This window comes from Talpa occidentalis, unplaced genomic scaffold (genome assembly GCF_014898055.3).
Source record: "Talpa occidentalis isolate TD23 unplaced genomic scaffold, MPIMG_talOcc4v2.1 talOcc4.7, whole genome shotgun sequence".
Lineage (NCBI taxonomy): Eukaryota > Metazoa > Chordata > Mammalia > Eulipotyphla > Talpidae > Talpa > Talpa occidentalis.
The window spans coordinates 55,798,631-55,816,939 of record NW_023605083.1 but is presented as its reverse complement, the minus strand read 5'-3'; the positions used below and the strand labels follow the sequence as shown (position 1 = coordinate 55,816,939).

General features: G+C 37.2%; 1 protein-coding gene across 1 annotated transcript in view; it reads right to left on the bottom strand.

The window, feature by feature from the left end:
* The window catches only part of PLPPR1 (phospholipid phosphatase related 1), a 209,192-nt gene that overhangs the window by 79,618 nt on the left and 111,265 nt on the right, over window positions 1–18,309 (bottom strand). The window contains exon 2 of the mRNA XM_037494446.2: window positions 14,656–14,763. Coding sequence (XP_037350343.1) covers window positions 14,656–14,730 — 75 coding nt within the window. The 5' untranslated portion in view covers window positions 14,731–14,763. The remainder of the gene's footprint in view (window positions 1–14,655; window positions 14,764–18,309) is intronic.

Below are 18,309 nucleotides of genomic sequence, written 5' to 3'. Positions count from 1 at the left end.
CCACCATAAAACACTTCTGCTCAATTCTCGTGGCACATATATCTCTCATGTCTTCTGATACAAATATATCTATCATATTCAGAGAACACAATTGTACTTTACAATGATGCTTGATAACTTGAAGGAATAAACTTTCGACAACATATGCTTATACAATTGGAAACCTGTGGTTATATACTAACAATAGTTTATGGCTCTATCAAGAGTTTGATCATTGGACTCATTAACTATTGTAACTGAGAAGAATGAGCTTAGTAATTACACTCATCCTAAAATAAAACACACAAACAATTTAACAGCTATTATTAAGCTCTCCTCAAATTACGTATGTTACTCTGGGTATAGTTGGTATTCAGAATTACAACTTGAATTCTAGGAAACAAAGGAAGTACCTTAAAGGCAGTAGAATGCAGAAATTAAAAGCAAAGGATATGGAGTTGCGTAACTTGAATTTGAATCCTAGTTATGTAATTCACCTCTTTGCATTTCATCTTTTTCATCTGTAAAATGGGGGTAAAAATGACATGTACTTCAAAGGTTTGTCACAAGGAATAAAATAATTTATGTCAAACAACACAGTTCCTAATATGTAATAAATATTAGATGTTTAATGTAATAATATCTACTCCTATCTACCTACCTACTTACCTACTGTCCTTCCCATCCACCTACCTATCAACCCATCCATCCACCCTACTGGTATTATTTCACAGGATGTTGCTATCCTGTGAAATTCTAGAGAACACTAACACAGATTTTCAGTTTGTATTCTAAGATGACTCTTTCTGTACAAGGTACTAAACTATTTTCAAATAAAGCCATTAAGAACAGATCTCCTAGGGCCTCCCCGGTGGCGCAGCGGTTGAGCGCTGGGTTGCGAAGCTGCCCGCGGCCTCTGCGGCGCCGGTTCGATCCCCGGCTGCTCCCCGGTCACCAGAGGAGGGTCCCACATGGCGCGCAAACCTCTCCTGCCGCCCGCTGCTCCCCTCAGCAGTGTACTTCGGTCCTTCTGCCTGCTCTGCTCCCCGCTCTGGCTCTGGTGAATTCTCTCACCCTCCCGCGCTTCTGACTGTACCCAGTGCATGTATAAACAAAACAAACAAACAAACCAGCAAACAAATAAATAAAGCATGCCTCTATAAAAAAAAAAAAAAAAAAAAAAAAGAACAGATCTCCTAGAAGAATTGAAGTCAGGAGAGCTTTGGAAAAAAAAAGAAGGGAATGGAGGCATCAGACTCCCAGACTTCAAACTATACTACAAAGCCATAATCATCAAAACTGCATGGTATTGGAACAAGAACAGACATACAGACCAATGGAATCGAATAGAAAATCCAGAAATAAACCCACAGATTTATGGTCAACTAATCTTTGACAAAGGAGCAAAGAATATGCATTGGAGCAAAGAAAGTTTGTTCAATAAATGGTGCTGGGAAAACTGGGTCGCTACATGCAAAAGAATGAAGCTTGACCACCACCTCACACCATACACAAAAATCAACTCAAAATGGATTAAAGAACTAGACATAAGACCTGAAACCATAAAATATATAGAAGGAAATATAGGCGAAACACTACGTGATATGCACATCAAAGACATCTTTACAGACACATCACCCAAAGCAGTGATAGTGAAGGCAAAGATAAACAGCTGGGACTACATCAAATTAAAGAGCTTTTGCACAGCAAAAGAGACAATAACAAAAACAAAGAGAAACCCCACCAACTGGGAGAACATTTTTGCACCCAACACTAATGATAAAGGACTGATCACAAAAATCTGCAAAGAGCTGATGAGACTCAACAACAACAAAGAAAATAATCCAGTCAAAAAATGGGCAGAAGAGCTTAAAAGAAACATCTCTGAAGAGGAAATGCAAATGGCCAACAGGCATATGAAAAAATGTTCAACATCACTTGTCATCAGGGAAATGCAAATCAAAACTACCATGAGATACCATCTTACACCAGTGAGAATGGCACATATTAAAAAAACTAGCAACAACAAATGTTGGCGAGGGTGTGGAGAAAAAGGAACTCTTCTGCACTGTTGGTGGGAGTGCAAACTGGTCCAACCACTGTGGAAAGCTGTATGGAGATTTCTGGACCTACTAAACATAGAGCTTCCATATGATCCAGCAATTCCACTCCTAGGTATTTACCCAAAGGACACAGAAACATCAATTCCAAAGAACACCTGCACCCCTATGTTTATAGCAGCACTGTTTACAATAGCTAAGCTTTGGAAACAACCCAAATGCCCAAAAATAGATGACTGGATCAAGAAGATGTGGTACATATATACCATGGAATATTACTCAGCATTCAAAAAAGATAAACACATGCAATTTGCAGCAACATGGATGGCGCTGGAAGGGATCATGCTCAGCGAAATAAGCCAAAAAGAAAAAGAAAAATACCGGATGGTCTCACTCATAGCAGGAATCTAGAAAACTTAAATAAGGGACCAGGAAAATGAATAACTATAAGAAAGTGAAAATCAAAATCAACAAAAAACTATGAACCAGAGACACTTTTAGGGGGGCGGGGGTGGGAGGGGAGGGATTGGGGTCAGAATGGGGGGGCTGCAATTGTATGGGGAATATAACAATAAAATTTATTAAAAAAAAAAAAAAAAAAAAAAAAGAATTGAAGTCAGACAGGGGCAGAGCTGCTGCATCAGCAAGCCACACCAAGGATTAAGAGGTAGGCTTAACTAGTATAATTCAGATGTGTTGCCCAGAATGGACAAAACCAAAGCAATCAATATAGAGTATTTTTCAGTCAAAGACTACCAAGAACACACCTGTAGTTGAAAAAGTTGGGTTTGCTATCATTGCAGTGAGGGAAAATGCATATCATGGGTAACTGTGGGTTGTCTCTGTAAGAGGGTGTTATCAAGGACTTACTGAATTGGGGCTTTGACTGATATGAGGAGAGTCTAAAGAAAGTCTTATCTCTCAATTGGGTACCTTCAGAAAGCAGAGGTAATTTAATGATTGTCTCAATAATCTTACCTACAGGCAAGGCAGATGAAAGGGGAGACTGAAGCTATAACTGGTAAAGAAATAGCAGTCACCTCTACTAGCTGAGAAAGTGAGATGTGCAGTACTTCGTGGCTTGTACAATATTCAAGTCTTGATTGTGCTCAGATGCAAAGTCAGAGTGGCCTCATTTTTGTCTTGATTCATCACAGTCACAGAGTGGTTTGTCTGATGTTGCTGTCCTGTGAAATTCTCTGTTTTCAGCAAGAGAACACTAAACCCTAGCTGACAGGACTAAGCTGCTGTTAGGTGTCAAGACTTTTTTTCTTTCTCAATATTTTAATGAAGTTGCTCATTTCTAACAAGGTGGGTGACCCTTTGTGAAATCACCAATTCTATCATTTGATTATTACTTTCAACAGCGGCATATGAATTCTGAAATTAACAAAGGGCTCATAAAAGCATAATTATAACATAAATATTAAATTTAATTAAGATTAAAAATGGAAGGAGGCCCAACTTCCATTATGAAGACAAATAAAGAAGAAAATTGCATTCTTCTTATAAATTCTGGATTCTAAACACCTTTCTTTTTACAAACAAAATTGACCAGCAGAAATGTGTAAATCTCATCATATTCACATCATATGAAATCAAATGGGGAAAATTGATGGGAAACTATAATTCCTCTTATAGTCAAATCCTGTTATAAAGACCACAAGGAAGAAGGCAAGTATCCCCTGCAGAGGAATCCAGAGAGTGGGGCGGGACAAGGCCCACAGACTCATGTCCCCTATCAGTTCCTAATCACCTGTTACTTCCCACTCAACCCCACTGAGCCAGAGAACCTCTACGTTCCTGGAGACCTCTACATGGCTTGTTTCCTTATCTATACACATCCTTATACCCTCCCGGATAATCCTTACAGTGCTCTAAAGAAGTACCATAGGTTACATTAATTTCTGTGAGGTACATATAATTCATATTTCACTATCCTAAAGCAGAAGCACCTTTTTCTATGACAAAATGTCATTGTAGTGCCTCCCTGATGGCTTAGGGGTTAAATCTCAGCACTATCACCTCTACGGCCTGAGTTCGCTCTTCAGCTAGGGAGCTAACCCACATTTAGCACAGCAGACCTCTCCTGTCTCACCTACTGCTCCCCTTAGCAGTGTATTTCAGTAAATCCACCAGTTCTGCTCCCCACTCTGTTTCTGGTGAATGCTTTCAACACTCCCTCTCCCTTGCCTCCAACCTCTAGCCTATACCCCTCCACCACTTCTACATGAAAATCAGTAATTTTTTTTAAATGCCATTGGACATTTGAGCACAGTACTAAAAATTGATTGTGGTATTAGCAAGGCATGGTTGATGATAACTACTTAAAGCAATTGTCAGAACATAGCAAATGTACATAATATTTTGTTTAAAAATTGCAAAAATAATTCTACATCTGAAGGAAACTTAAGCAGTTGCAAAACTAACCCAAATACATTTGACTCTTGAACAACACAACCCTGAACTGTACAGGTCCACTTATATGTAGATTTCCTTGTAATATATGACATAAACTTATGGTATTATTAAATATAGTATAGTGCTATATTTTCTTTTCCTTATGATTTTTTAATAGCAGTTTCTTTCCTATAGCTTTATTGTAAGAATACAGTATATAAAACATCTAACATATGAGGTACATGGTAATTGATTATGTTATTAGTAAGATCAGAAGTAGGATAACTTTGAGAGAGCTCAAAGTTATATATGGATTTTTCAACTGCGTGGGGGTGGGAGGATGTTGACATGCTTAACCTCCAAATTGCTCAAGGTCAACTGTACTATCAGGAAGTCCTGCTCATTCTCTTTATCAAGTACTCCACTATTCCTGGGCTCATGCCTACTTAAGAATCACTGCACAATCAAACTGTCTACAGGAATCAGTGTTAACCTTGCAGACAGAACAAATGATTAGATCAGCAAGGCTGTGATCCAGAAGATAGCTGATGTGCTATTTTTAAAACTTCTTACTAGTAAAAACAATCCATGTTTGTAGTAATTCTTTAGAGGGACTACCTCTGTAGCTGAGAAATGGACAAGTCTGGAGGTCCAATTTCTTCCCATTCATATGATGTGGAAATCAAATACTTTGACCAGTAAGAAAAATCAAATACTTTGACCAGTAAGAAAATCGTATTGTCAACTGCTCAAAATATGTTGCCAATGTTGCCCCACGAGTATTCATGCTTTGGACCAAAACATTACTACCTCCCTGTAATTTGCTATCTCTCTGATCAGTAGACAATGGAAAAAAGATTGGATAAAGGGGAGAAACACAGGTTTTTGGGCTATGAAGTTACTGCTAGGCCCAACAAATATGAGAAAGAACCCTAAACAGAGAAATAGAGAAGATTTCATTCATTCCACAATTACCTTAATGTCTATAACATATCTATGCCTAAATATCAACACAGCTTATACCCACTAGACAGGAAAAGTTCACAAAGGAAAAAAGTCTATCTCTCTGAATACACTGGGCCTCATGCCTACACTCACTTGTTTAGTTTTAGAGGAAGCTTTGTGCAGAGATGATGGACAACATAGGACACTTGGTTCTCAGGATCATCTGGAGGGGTTGTTAAAACACTGATGATGGGGTCCAGCCCTAGTCTTGCTAGTTCATTATATCTGGAATGGGAATTGTGAGTCTGCATTTCTAACAAGTTCCAACATGATGCTGAGCTTCAGGTTGGGGACCATCCTTTGAAAACTACAGGTCTACTTTCTCCATTTTATTGGTGTCTGAGGGCAGGCCTCTTTATTGCCTCAAGCTTTCTAGGTGTGATCAATAAGTGATATGATTGAGTAACTGAAGAAACTAACGCTGGGTAAGAAAGAGTCGCATGCCCAAGTTGAATGCTTCTCTCTCTTTATTTCATCAAAGGGGAAACCTTTAAAGTGGGTGATAGTGACCAGAAAGATGTATTATTTAAGTGTGGAAAGTACCAACTTACAGTTTATAACTAATTAGAATTTGTGTTGAGAAAACCAAATTTTCTAAATCCTTTTTTTGACTGCTGTGAAAAAGATACTTAATGGAATTACCTTTACAAATGTATTAATTTATTCTACCCTGAGGATATTATATTCAGTGATTTGGCAAAACTAATCTGAACTAATAACGGACACAAATTTACTGAGACTAAGCAAATTTTCCAGTGGAGAGTTACTTAGCCATTTGGAACAAATGAAAGCTGAGGTATAAAGATTAAAGAATAGCTGGAATGTCTAAAAGAGGTATAAGTGTTTACAGAGAGCCACACAAACTAATTAAAATGCAAAGCTAAGTGTGCTGAGAAAGAAAACTATCACAGGGGGTAGAAAGCCCATCACTACCAAGGAATTCCCAACCGCTGACAGGTACTCAGTTTTAAGAGTGCATCTTCTACGGACACGTAAGCAAGAAGCAAACCCTCTCAGAGCAATGGGTTCTCTCCAGGGGAATCAGGCAAACAATGACTACCCATTCACTTCCATGCTGCTAATGAAATGTCCAGTACACACTGTCCCTTTAGAAATCCTGAATCTACTCTACAGACCAGACCTGACATCTCACAGCCTATAGGGACCAAGATAAATGCGAGAAATTGTAAAAAACATGAGGTAATAGGTTGGTTAATCCAAAACTTGGTTAATCCAAAACTATAAGCTCTGTTTATAGGGGAAGCTGTCAAAGAGACAGGTGCATTATAGGATGTGATCCCAGCGGTACCAGTTTTCTTTGTGTGTGTGTATGTAGAAGAACTGAGGTGTATGCCAGAGGTGCAAAGGGTGAGAGGATTCACTGGAGACAGAATGGGAAGCAGAACAGGCAGATCTACTGGAAAACACTGCTGAGGGGGGCAGTGGGCAAGACAGAGAGGTCTGCTGCGCCATATGGGTTAGCTCCCTGGCTGGGGATCAAACTCAGGTCATAGAGGTAATCGCGCTGAGCCTTAACACCTAGGCCACCAGCGAGGTCACCAGTGGTACCAGTTTTCAAAAGGCAACACAATTTGTATTTTTATGGAAAGTTTCCTGATAGATAAAATAGCATATGACCCAAATAAAATAAGTTTATAGGTAGGACAGGGCTGCTAGTCTTCCATCTAGGACTTCTCCTTTGACTCCAGGATATCCCTCTCTGGTCCTCAGTGTTTTCCTGGTTAACTCACTAGTTACTTCTGTTCCCCCCACGAAGAACACTCTTTCCACTTTCAAACTCTCTTAACGGCTCAGAATTCCTCTTCCCCTAGTTCCTTAAAGACATGTCATATAGCTCATGGCTCCCTAAGGAATTCTTTGCTCAGTTCATATATTGAGATACGGCTCATTAGTGATGAATTTGCCATTGGTGGTGAGTGGGGGTGTCCCCATGTCATGTAACACAGAGATGACTTGGGGTAGAAGCTTGGGTTCTGTCCTGCATGCTTACTCCCACTTTCTCTTTACTCCTCATTCATCTCATTCATTGCAAGCTTCTGGAACAGTATTTTATAAGCACATGTGCGTTCAAAGAAAGAGCACCATGCCCAAATTCTTGGAGTATGAAGACTGTCAAACTGCAGCTGCAGAAAACCACAGCACTGAGAACTGAATCAAAGAATTAGAGAGTATGATGACAACTCTGCTGAATTGTCCGAAACCAGGTACAATCAACACATACAAGGCAGTTCTTATAATAACCTTGCAGGACAGTATGATCCAATGCACCTACTTTCTTCTTTACATCATTCTTCATGTGAAAGGAAGAGAGGTGGATATTTACAGTTCTTGAGGGTTTATTTATCCATTCATTCAATAAGTAACCAATAACATGTTATCACATGGGGAAGCAATCTTAGATTATTTGTCTAAACAAATGTTTAAACTGACATTCATTTCTACAGACCACCTGCTCATGTTAGTCACAAGAAAGAAATAATTTGTTTTCTCAAATGTTCTGTTCTAATCCCACGTGGAAATTACATTTTCATTTGTAAGTGGGAAAGGAAACCATTTGCATTCATGGGAAAAATCATTTGAAAAGGACATATTCTGAATGCAATAACAATTTGTTCTCATTTTAAGAGAAAAATAACTAGAGAATACATACATACACAGATTATAGAAACAGACATGTGTGCTTGCACATATATGTAAATCTGTAATTTTTCTCTTAATCCCTACCTGATCTATATAAAAGATACAAGTACTCTGCCTTATTTCATACAATATTCATGTTTGAAACTGAAAGAAATCCTACTTTTCAAGCTGTACATTTACAGATTAGCTAAAAGAGGCCTAAAAGGTTCAAAGTGATTTCTGCAAAACCTCAAGGTTGCAAGTCATGTACAAAAATCTGAATTCCCTGGCTCCTGGTCCAGTACGTCTTTCAAAGGAACATTAAGGCTATTTCTCCTGATGTTTACTGAGATAGCTTAGTTTGAAAAGTTTACAAAGTACTTTTATTACTTTACCTGTAGACATGCCTACAGTGTAATGGAGTTAGAAGAAAAACTGCCCAGCAGCTGCCTTTACAGATGGTGCTACCCCCAAATCACTGATTTCTGACCCAGTGGATACTGTGGAAACATGGATCTGCAGGAGGTAAGTAAAAATCAGTGATCTGAGATCTTAAGGTCATTTGATTTTTTTTGTTTGTTTTCAAATTATGCTTATTGAGATAAAGTTGGTTTACATCATTGAATCTGCTTTAGGGGTATAGGTTTTAACCTCTGCAAATGTATTTTTTCACACCATGGCCAGTGTCATTTCTTCTAGTTCTCAGCAAATCCCATTCAATTCTGTGCAGTAGGAATTTACTGAGCACTAGTTTAGAGGCAGTGGTTCCCTGCTCATGGTCCCTGGGTACCTACTGTTTTCTTACAAAGCAACTCTCTGCCTGGGGACTTCCTGGGGTACAGAAGTGCATGTAGTACCCAGGAATCAATGCCCTCAGAGCAAGTCTCAAACAGTGAGGCAGCTACTATATAACTATCAGTTTCCTGCCCTTCAGTTGGGATAACTCTGAGGCATATTGTAGCCATCTCCCAGAAGTCTCCAGCATGCGCTAAACCCCAGTTCCCCACAAGTGGAGTCTGCTCTTCAGTGTGTCCTATATTAGCATCATTCCTTTTCCATTTCCCTGTTCTACGCAGGTACTTTCTGAGATTACCACCCAGATAAACTGCTTGTATTCAAATCTTTGTTTTAGGGTCAGTTTCTGGAGGAATCCAACCAAAGACAAGCACATATTTTGTACAAATACCTTTCTATAATAGGTATCAAAAGATAAGATGAAGATGATATAATCCTAGCCTTCAAAAGGTTAAGACCAGGGAGGAGTGATAAGACTTCTAAGACTTCTATGTATGTAACTACATAACTAAGGTAAGAAAAGACAAATTACTTTTGGAGGTGGCTGAGGAGACAAAGAGATAGAAACATGTTCACTCATGAAGAATTCTCACAATGGAAGACAGAACTTGCCATTAAAAACTCAACATGAAATTCTTTGGAAGGAGTCAAATAGGCTAAGTAGTAAGATTACACATATCAAACAACCAAGGTCCTTATTTTACTTGGAAGCATGTGTGAGAGAACATATCATTGCTTACAGAATGCAAGCTGAGTGAGAAATCCAAAAGGAAAAAAAATCGTCTATCCATGGCTTGGTTTTTAGTAGAAAGGGTGAGTACCAGAACTCCCAGGCTGGCTGGACAAGATTAATTGGCTATTTTGTATCCTGTGTTTGAGGTGTCAAAGCTATCTGTATTTTCATTCGGTTCTGTCAAAACAGACTAATGTCCATGGAAAGCAAACAAATTAAACAGCTAAGCTTTGCATATGTCATTAGGTTGACAAGTCAGCCATTTGAGTTTTCACTTGAGCTAGTCAAAGTAAGCCAAGTGTTTGCAGGTCATAGACACTGGCGACACAGAATCCTATAAATAAGTCCCTTTTTTCCCAAACCTTAGGACCTGCAAATAAAAAGCAGAAAGCAAGGCCCAGAGTCTCTGCTTTTAAAACCTGAGACACATAAAATAAAGGAGGTCTTGAGATGGCACTCAGTATCCAAAAACTGATGGTATGAAATTCCTTAACTTCTGGCCCCAGAGAAAGACATTTGAAATTATAAATTTCTTGCAGAAACTCATGAGATTATTTATCTTCAGGCTGGAATTTATAACAATCACCTGGTAGGTTCCAGTAGAGAAAAATTAGTTGTCATAAAAGTTGCAAGTACAAGCACTGTCAAAATGATCTAACTGCCACATCTCCACACATCAAGCAACAATTGCATTCATTATACCCAGACTCCTGGTACTTAATACTGTCTGCCAAGGAAGCTAAGCTCCATTTAGAGTTTTGCTGTTAGCACAAATACATTTGAAAGAAACTTGACCGTTCAAGTTATTTATGATTTTATAAAGACTGCAATGAAATTGTTTTGAGAGGAATCCACTGATATCTATGGGGTACTGCAGTTCTAAGCATTTTAGAAAAATACAAAATCAGTATTAATTGTGGGGGCATGAGAGACCTTCTTAATTTTAGGAAAAAACATGATTCTTCAATCATCAATTTGAATGTGCTTTCTTCAAGGAAGCCCTCCTTTTGTAGATACACAAGTATGGCATGTGTTGTTGAATGACTGAGGGAAAGCTTTGAGAGAAGGAAAGCAAGGAGAAAGAGACAGAAGAGGATCAGAAATAAATAGAAAGAGAAGGCGGAGGAGAGGGAATATGGAGGGAGGGAAAGAGGAAAAAAATCTGAGGATGAAAAACACACAAAGATAATATTTAATTGTTTTGATCACTACTTTTGTTGTGTTGGGGGTTTTTCAGTTATATTGCTATAAGTACTTTCACCCTCACCAAAATGTAATATTATTGAGTTCAAGAAACAAAAATGAGGACGAGAAGTAGATGGCCCCAAGCGCTTATAGGTTGTTAATTTTCTACTCCTCTGCCCCTACCCTCTGCCTTCTCTAGCTTTTGTCTAGTTCAGCATTGGCTAATTTGCACATGCTCTAGGCAGAATCAAATAAGCAAGGCGCTAAAAGGCACAGGCCAGAGTTACTGTTGTGGAGCATCTTGGAATTTTAGTGACTATGGATTTTCCTCTCCTTAGTGATAGAAAAGTTTATATTCTGGACCTTAAAATCATTATTCCCTTGCAAGGGCTTTCTATTTAAGAGACTCTGGCCAGCACAGCCAGGAACATATCACTTAACCAGCCCTGGGAGATGTACAAAAGCGGCATTTTTCTGAATATCTCAAATTCAAGCTTCATCTGCCGTGCACCTTGCCTGTGTACCTCAATCCATTCTTGTGTCCTCGCATGGTTAATCTCCTCCCTTTTAGTCCATTCATTTCTGTATATACTCTCAACCTACAAACTTTTAGGTGACTTTTTAACTTCTCATTTTAGTTTGTGACACTCGGCTTACCTGGAGCAATGCCCTCCTGACTTGTTACTCTCATGAGATCTTTTACGCTTTTGCTTTGTCAGATAGGTTCTCTACCACTGTGTTAGCCTTCTAGATGGATCCCAAGCAGGCTCCTACTTTGTCAGCAACTTTGAATTATACAGGCAAGTTGATATTTATATTTCTCAACAACTGGCACATATAAAACATCCTCCAGTAAACACTGGTGCTCATACAGTTAAAATCACCAAGAAAATGCACAATGGCGTGCCACTGTGGGCCTTAATGCATTTCTCTTTCCCACTTTCCATTTCCCCACCTCAGGTACATTTCAAGCATGACCCAGCAGTCCTGGCTCTGTAAAAACTTGGTGAGATCCAAGTTACAGAAGCTTTGTTTATATGAATAAAGGGCAAAAATAATAGATACTGAATAACGGTGTGTTAAATGAATGTGTTCATGAACAAAGATGGCATGATAAAATTTCACCAAAAACATCTAAAATTCCTGTTAGTTTTTTCTTTTTAATTTACAGGTGAGCTGTATCAAAAAGGGTACGGAAAACAGGAATGATAACTTAACGACTGATGATATGTGTCAATCTCTCAATCCCAATCTCTTTGGGATTAAGGTCCATGGTATCATAAGGAATTGAGTTGAAAGTGAGACTCCTGAATAAAAGCCAGAATTCAGGAAGGAGGGGAGGAGGGATTAGGGTCAAAAAAAGGGGGGGGGTGGGAATTGTATGGGGAATATAACCAAGATGAAAAGGCATACATTGCGCAAAAACGAAAAATGATGTAAAAATTATATAAAATAAAATTTAAAAAAAATATTAAAAAAATAAAAGTCAGAATTCATGAAACCTTGCTTTTCACTTTCAGAGAAAGAGTATTCTGTACAAATTCACCTGCTAGTATAGAAAGACAGCAAGGAAGGCTTGACTAATTATACTTTGGGGTTATGCAAAATTGGGTTCTGAATACTGAAGCCTAAGCCCAAGAGAAACATGCATGCAAGATCCCTCCAATGAGGTGCTCTGAAGATCCAAGACCCACATGAATCCAACAAAATAAGCGAGTTCTACTGAAAATGAGCTAAAAAATAAAAAAGAAACAATCCACCATAAACTAGAGACAGAATGTAGGAAGATTAGAATGACAACTTTAGACAAAAGTACAATCATTTTAAAAAGTTATTTTTGACCAAATTTTCTGATACCCCTGGAATAAAGTAGATATACAATAAGTGCTTGATAAAACCCATGAGAGCCCTTTGAAATTCGCCTCCTCCCCTCTCAATTTCTACATTATGTTACTTTACTTCCTTTCCTTTTCCCTGCCTGCTTCTGAAAGAAGATACATCTTAAGATTCCACGCAAAATAAGAATGACAATACAGCAAGAAAAAGAATAAACTACCATTCCTCTCCCAGATTTTTAGACTTATATTTATGTTCTCTTCAGGCTGAGACACAGAAAGACTGATTTATGTCTCTTATGGCTTGCTCTACCAGTCAAGCTCATCATTCATGCATTAGAGAGCTGAAAATCTTCAGAGAATAGCTTTCAGCAAGAAATTACACTTCTTACTTTGAGATTTGGTTCCTGTTTGATTTTTAAGAAAGTTTGAAATAAAAGTGCTACCTAGAGGATAAAGATGATGACAAATAACTTATTTCCCAGTTTCCTCCAGCTTACTTGAAAATTGCATTTTTTTATACAAAAGAGAAAGGATTTAACATTGAAAACTGCAGTATAGTTTTCTATCCTTTCCTGCATGCAGTAGGAGAAGGAACTCCTTTTTCTTACTTACGATTTCAATACAAACAATAGTAACTTCAACCCACATACATATAGGTATTGTTTCAATGGATTTATCTTTGGCCTTGCTGAGTAAGTTAAAAGAAGAGTATTGAGAAACTTTGTTTATGTTAAGAGACAAGTTCTCTGTCTACCCTTTCAGAGATTTTTGTCAGCTTGAGTCTATGTGTGTCTTGATTTATATTAATACCACCATCCCAAGCAAATCTGTTTGTATCTGATTCTGCAATACAAACAAGTTCCCAAATGTGAGGAAGAAATAAATCATCAAGTGCTATTTATTCATTTAAACTACTAAGAAATGTCTAGATGGTTAATCTCAAGGATCAAACACATATACACATCAGGTCAAAAATCAGAATGATCAAAATTAGTCACCTGGCTACTTAGCTAGTTTTTTCAAGAGATACCATTGAATCATAGGCTGTGTTTAAACAACATATGTACTACACATTTCTGCTAAGATGAGTAGTGGTTTAACCCAAGTATTTGTCTGTTTTCACATGGGTAATAAAACAGATAAACATGCCTGTTCCTCCCACACTCAGCGAAAAAGAAACCATAATGTAAGAATGTGTAACCGCTGACACTTGGGATACAGAGGCTATGCCGGCAGTTACCCAGGAAGGAAACCCAGCACATTTACTTTTCAGTCCTTTACAGTTTCATATATTAAAACTGATATTTAGGATAAAGAACGATCCATTAGATGCCCTCTTTGAGAAGGCAGAAATAATAACTCTAGCAAACCAACATCTTGATGTGAGATAACCTGATTAAAAAGTTCCCCAAATTTCCATGCCTTTGTCTCCTCTATAGCAACAATATATAGAGAGGTACAGTGAAGAAAGAGTGCAAGAAATATAACCAACGAGATGCTGGAAAAACTATTTGCTGGTGCAAACTTAGAGCAATAAAATCATTCATGACTAAAAGTAATTGTATATTATACAAGCTCTCAATACCCCATTAAAGAAAAATGCCCAGCTCTCAGAATTTTCTCCTTACTTGGGCTCCAAGACAAAAGACCAGCACCTAACATCATCTATAAACTGCCTGGTTTATTGAATTCCTGAAAAATAACATTGATTTTTAAAAAAACAATTTAATTAAATTCTTGCATTCATAATTAATAATCCCTTCAAATCACCACTGAAAATAAAATATAACCAAAACAATTATGTTGTATCTCATACATGGAGCTTATAAACCTGCTTATTCTGTGACTTTCTATTCAAGAAATGCTGTGAACAGTCTATTAACTCTTTACCAATACTTGTGCTATCAAATTTGATGTCAATCATAAGATGAAATAATTTCACTAAAAAAATCCAAGTTCTCAGTATGAAAGTGCTATTATTACCCCAATTTGTCCATAAAGTTAAAAAATATATACATACCTCAACAAATATAAAACACGGGATGATGGAATAACTTCTCTGAGTGTTGTTTCCTACAGCCATTTCGTACACCATGTATCAAGGCTGCACCATCTAAAAATGTCCAAGCTGAAAAAACAAAAACAAAAAAGACAGGTAGCATGGGGTGAGAACCGTGTGTTTAAAAGTCCTTTTAAGAATTAAAAAAAATACCCTTTTTTCTGTAGATAAGCAGGTTGTCTACAAATAATGCAAAAAAGTGATCTACAACACAGTCAGGTCAGACTAATAAGCATTCCAATGAAAAAATGATAAATAATAGCCATGAACACTCTTACGAGTCAAAATGAGCAGGTGGCTAGAGCGTTCTACTGGCCTGGGACTGCTTGTGGCTTTACCGAGTAGACTGCCTTCATGCCACAACACCATTTTTTGCTACAAAATGCATGTTATTATCCATCCTGTATGGATTTCCTCTCTTTGTACCTGATCTGTTTGGTCTGCAGCCAAGAACTTGTTTCTACCTTGCCTCTCCCTGTGGAGCTGACAGTTAGTACTGAGGCCGTAATTCCTTACTTTCTTACTTGACAATTCTGCTCCCTTGCTCCCTTGATTACATGGCTATTAACTATTAATACTTTGTTTTTTGTTTGCTTTTTTGTGCAGGAGTTGGGGTGCAGTATCCTATGCATGCGTCCTCTGACCCAAAATCTCTGCAAACCTAGTTGTTCAAGAGTTTTAATTTTTTTTATTTATTTTTGTGCATGTGATTTAAAAGTTAATTTCAGTTTAAAATAAATTATTTTTTTCACTCTCCACCAAACCACCTGTGTCTATACCCCATCTGCTTCCCTCCACCCCAAAGTTTTCATTTTTATTAAAGTAAACTGATACTAGTAGAGAATTTTCAAAATCAACACATCCTCGAAGTAAGTATCTATCAAACAAAGCAAATGAACTGTTGTGCCAAGTAAAACAATTAATAGAAATATAAATTATCTAACTTGTAAATAACCATTCATTGAGTGGGGAGAAAGTACATATACTGAATTTTAATTTCCTTTGACGTGACAATAGCCTGATATACAGTTTCTTCTTTTAATTTATATTTAATTTATTTTTAATTGAGGTAATATTTGGATACCCCCATCAGGTATTGCCACAGTAGTGCACCCCCCACTAAATCATCCATAGTACACCACCCTAGGCCATTGTGCTTTTTTCCTTCTTAGTTCTTATCCCTCCCCAACACTTTCCCCCTCTGGATGCCTCAGTTCTGTAGTCAGTTTTCAAGGGTTATTAACGACTCTGGATTAATAAATCATTGATCCCTCTCACTGGATTCCATCAGTCTCGTGTGTGTGGTATGTGTGTGTGTGTGTGTGTGTGTGTGTCCCAAACACAAGGGGTTAACATGAGAATACATTCTCTTAGCATAAAAGAATATGGCAGCTGGGCAGCAGCTTGCTATTTTAAGTGTTTCATTAGAATATCTCTGTGCTACTTTGAACCAAAAATATCCTTATATTAGAGAATAGGCTAATTTTGGTTCTCCTTGAAAAAGCAATAGATGGAGATTTTAGACTATTATGAAACCTCCAGGCCAGATAAGCAGAGTTTTCCATTACATACTTTTTATTCTCTATCCAAAGCAATCCTGAATATGCTTCAAGTTTATGCTCTAGTTACTTATCATTTGTTCTGCTTCCATGTGATCCTTCCCAAAAGTTCTCATAGATTATGGCCTAAAGAGTGGCACCAAGGCTATGGCTAGTCTACGCAAATGACCAACTCCTTCTCTTAATGTTTTTAACTTAAAATATTAAAATATATTCCTTCTCTTTTTGAGATACAAACTTGTTATGTGAGGATTAAACTCTCTGATTAAATATAACCTCATGTGCATTATTAAGTCTATGCCAATCAACATTTAAATTATCTAAGTTTTAGACAACTTCATTTTCTCAAGTAAAATTGGGTATGTTATAAAATTATACTCATAAAAAATCTATTATTTCACACTTCTATTTTGGGATCTAGGACAACTAAAATTTTCTACAATTAGAAAGGGTCCATTTGCAGAACACACATTAAGTTGATTTGCTTTTTAACGATGTATTCTTTGCATTTTATCCATACTTAGCCCAAATATCTTAGAATTCACTATCAATATTTAAGATTTAGATGAATCTTTTTGTTTGCATCATTTAAATACATGTCACTTGTCTGTAAAGAAAATTAAAATTGAACAAAATCGAAGTAGGCAGGGGCACCAGGAAAAAAACAAAGGCAGCATTATTTTAGACGGCTCCTCCAAACAGTTAATAAAGAAAAGCAATGGGATGGAGACAACAGGGCAAGCTTTGAGGCATTGTGTAAATTTTCCTTTATCATCCCTTTTATGGTCCAAAATGCAACCTAGTTTTTTATGTTATATGGCGACAGATACACATTGAAGTATTTTTTACACATAAATTCAACTATGTCAAGTGTAAAAATTCAATATATTTACCAAATTTATTGGTAAATTTACCAAATTGTGCAACTATAGCCATAAAACAGTTTTAGAACTTCATCATCCAAGAAAGAATTTTCATGCCCATTTACTGTTAATCCATATCATATCTCCCTTACATCTCTGTAGTTAATTACTAATTTGCTTTCTGACCCTACCGCTTTGCCTTTTCCAAATATTCCAAATATTTAGAATCACACAATAATTGGTCTCTTGACTTGTATTCTTTCATTTAGCATAATTTTGAAGTTCATTCACCTGTCAGTAATTTTTTCCTTTCACTTCCATTGTGTGGCTCTAACACGTTCACCAATTGGTAGCAAAGTAAGTTGTTCCTAATTTTTGCTGTATCCATTTTTAGGTTGTATTAAATTTTATGACTAATGATGCAAAGAATACGTGTGTGGATATATATTTTCAGATCTCATAGATACCTAAAAGTGGAATTGCTGGGTTGTATGCTCAATGATGTTTAATTTTGTAAGAGAAGTGCCGAATTGTTTTTCCAAAGTGGTTGTGCCATTTTACAATGTCATCAACAGTGCACAAGGGTTTCCCACTTCTTTGCATCCTCATTTACATTTTTATTGCCTATCTTTTTTTATTATAGTTATTCTAGTGGGGGTGAAATGATGTTTCATTGTAGTTTGTGTTTCATAGTGACAAATGATGTTGCGAATCTTGTGTTTATCAGCCATTCTTATAACTTATTTTCTGAAATATATATTCAAATATTCTGGAGTTTTTTAAACTGAGTTGTTTATCTTATTTTTGAAATGTAAGGATTCTTTGTAAAATTTTCTGAATGACTTGGAAAACATCTTTTCACTTTGCCACAAAATAAAAACTCAGGGCCTCCCTGGTGACCTAGGGGTTAAGTTTCAGTGCTATCATGGCTATGGCTTGAGTTCGATCCCTGGCCAAGGAGCTAACCCGCATAGGGTGCAACAGATCTCTCCTGTCTTGCCAGCTGCTCCCCTTAGCAGTGTATTACAGTAAATCCTCCTGTTCTGCTCCCCACTCTGTCTCTGGTAAATCCTCTCCTCACCCCCTGCACCTCTGAAGAGCACCAATTCTTCCACAAAATAAATTAATTAAAAATTAAAAAAAAATTAAAAACTCACTGTCAGATATAGATTATTCTTCATGAGTTTATTAAC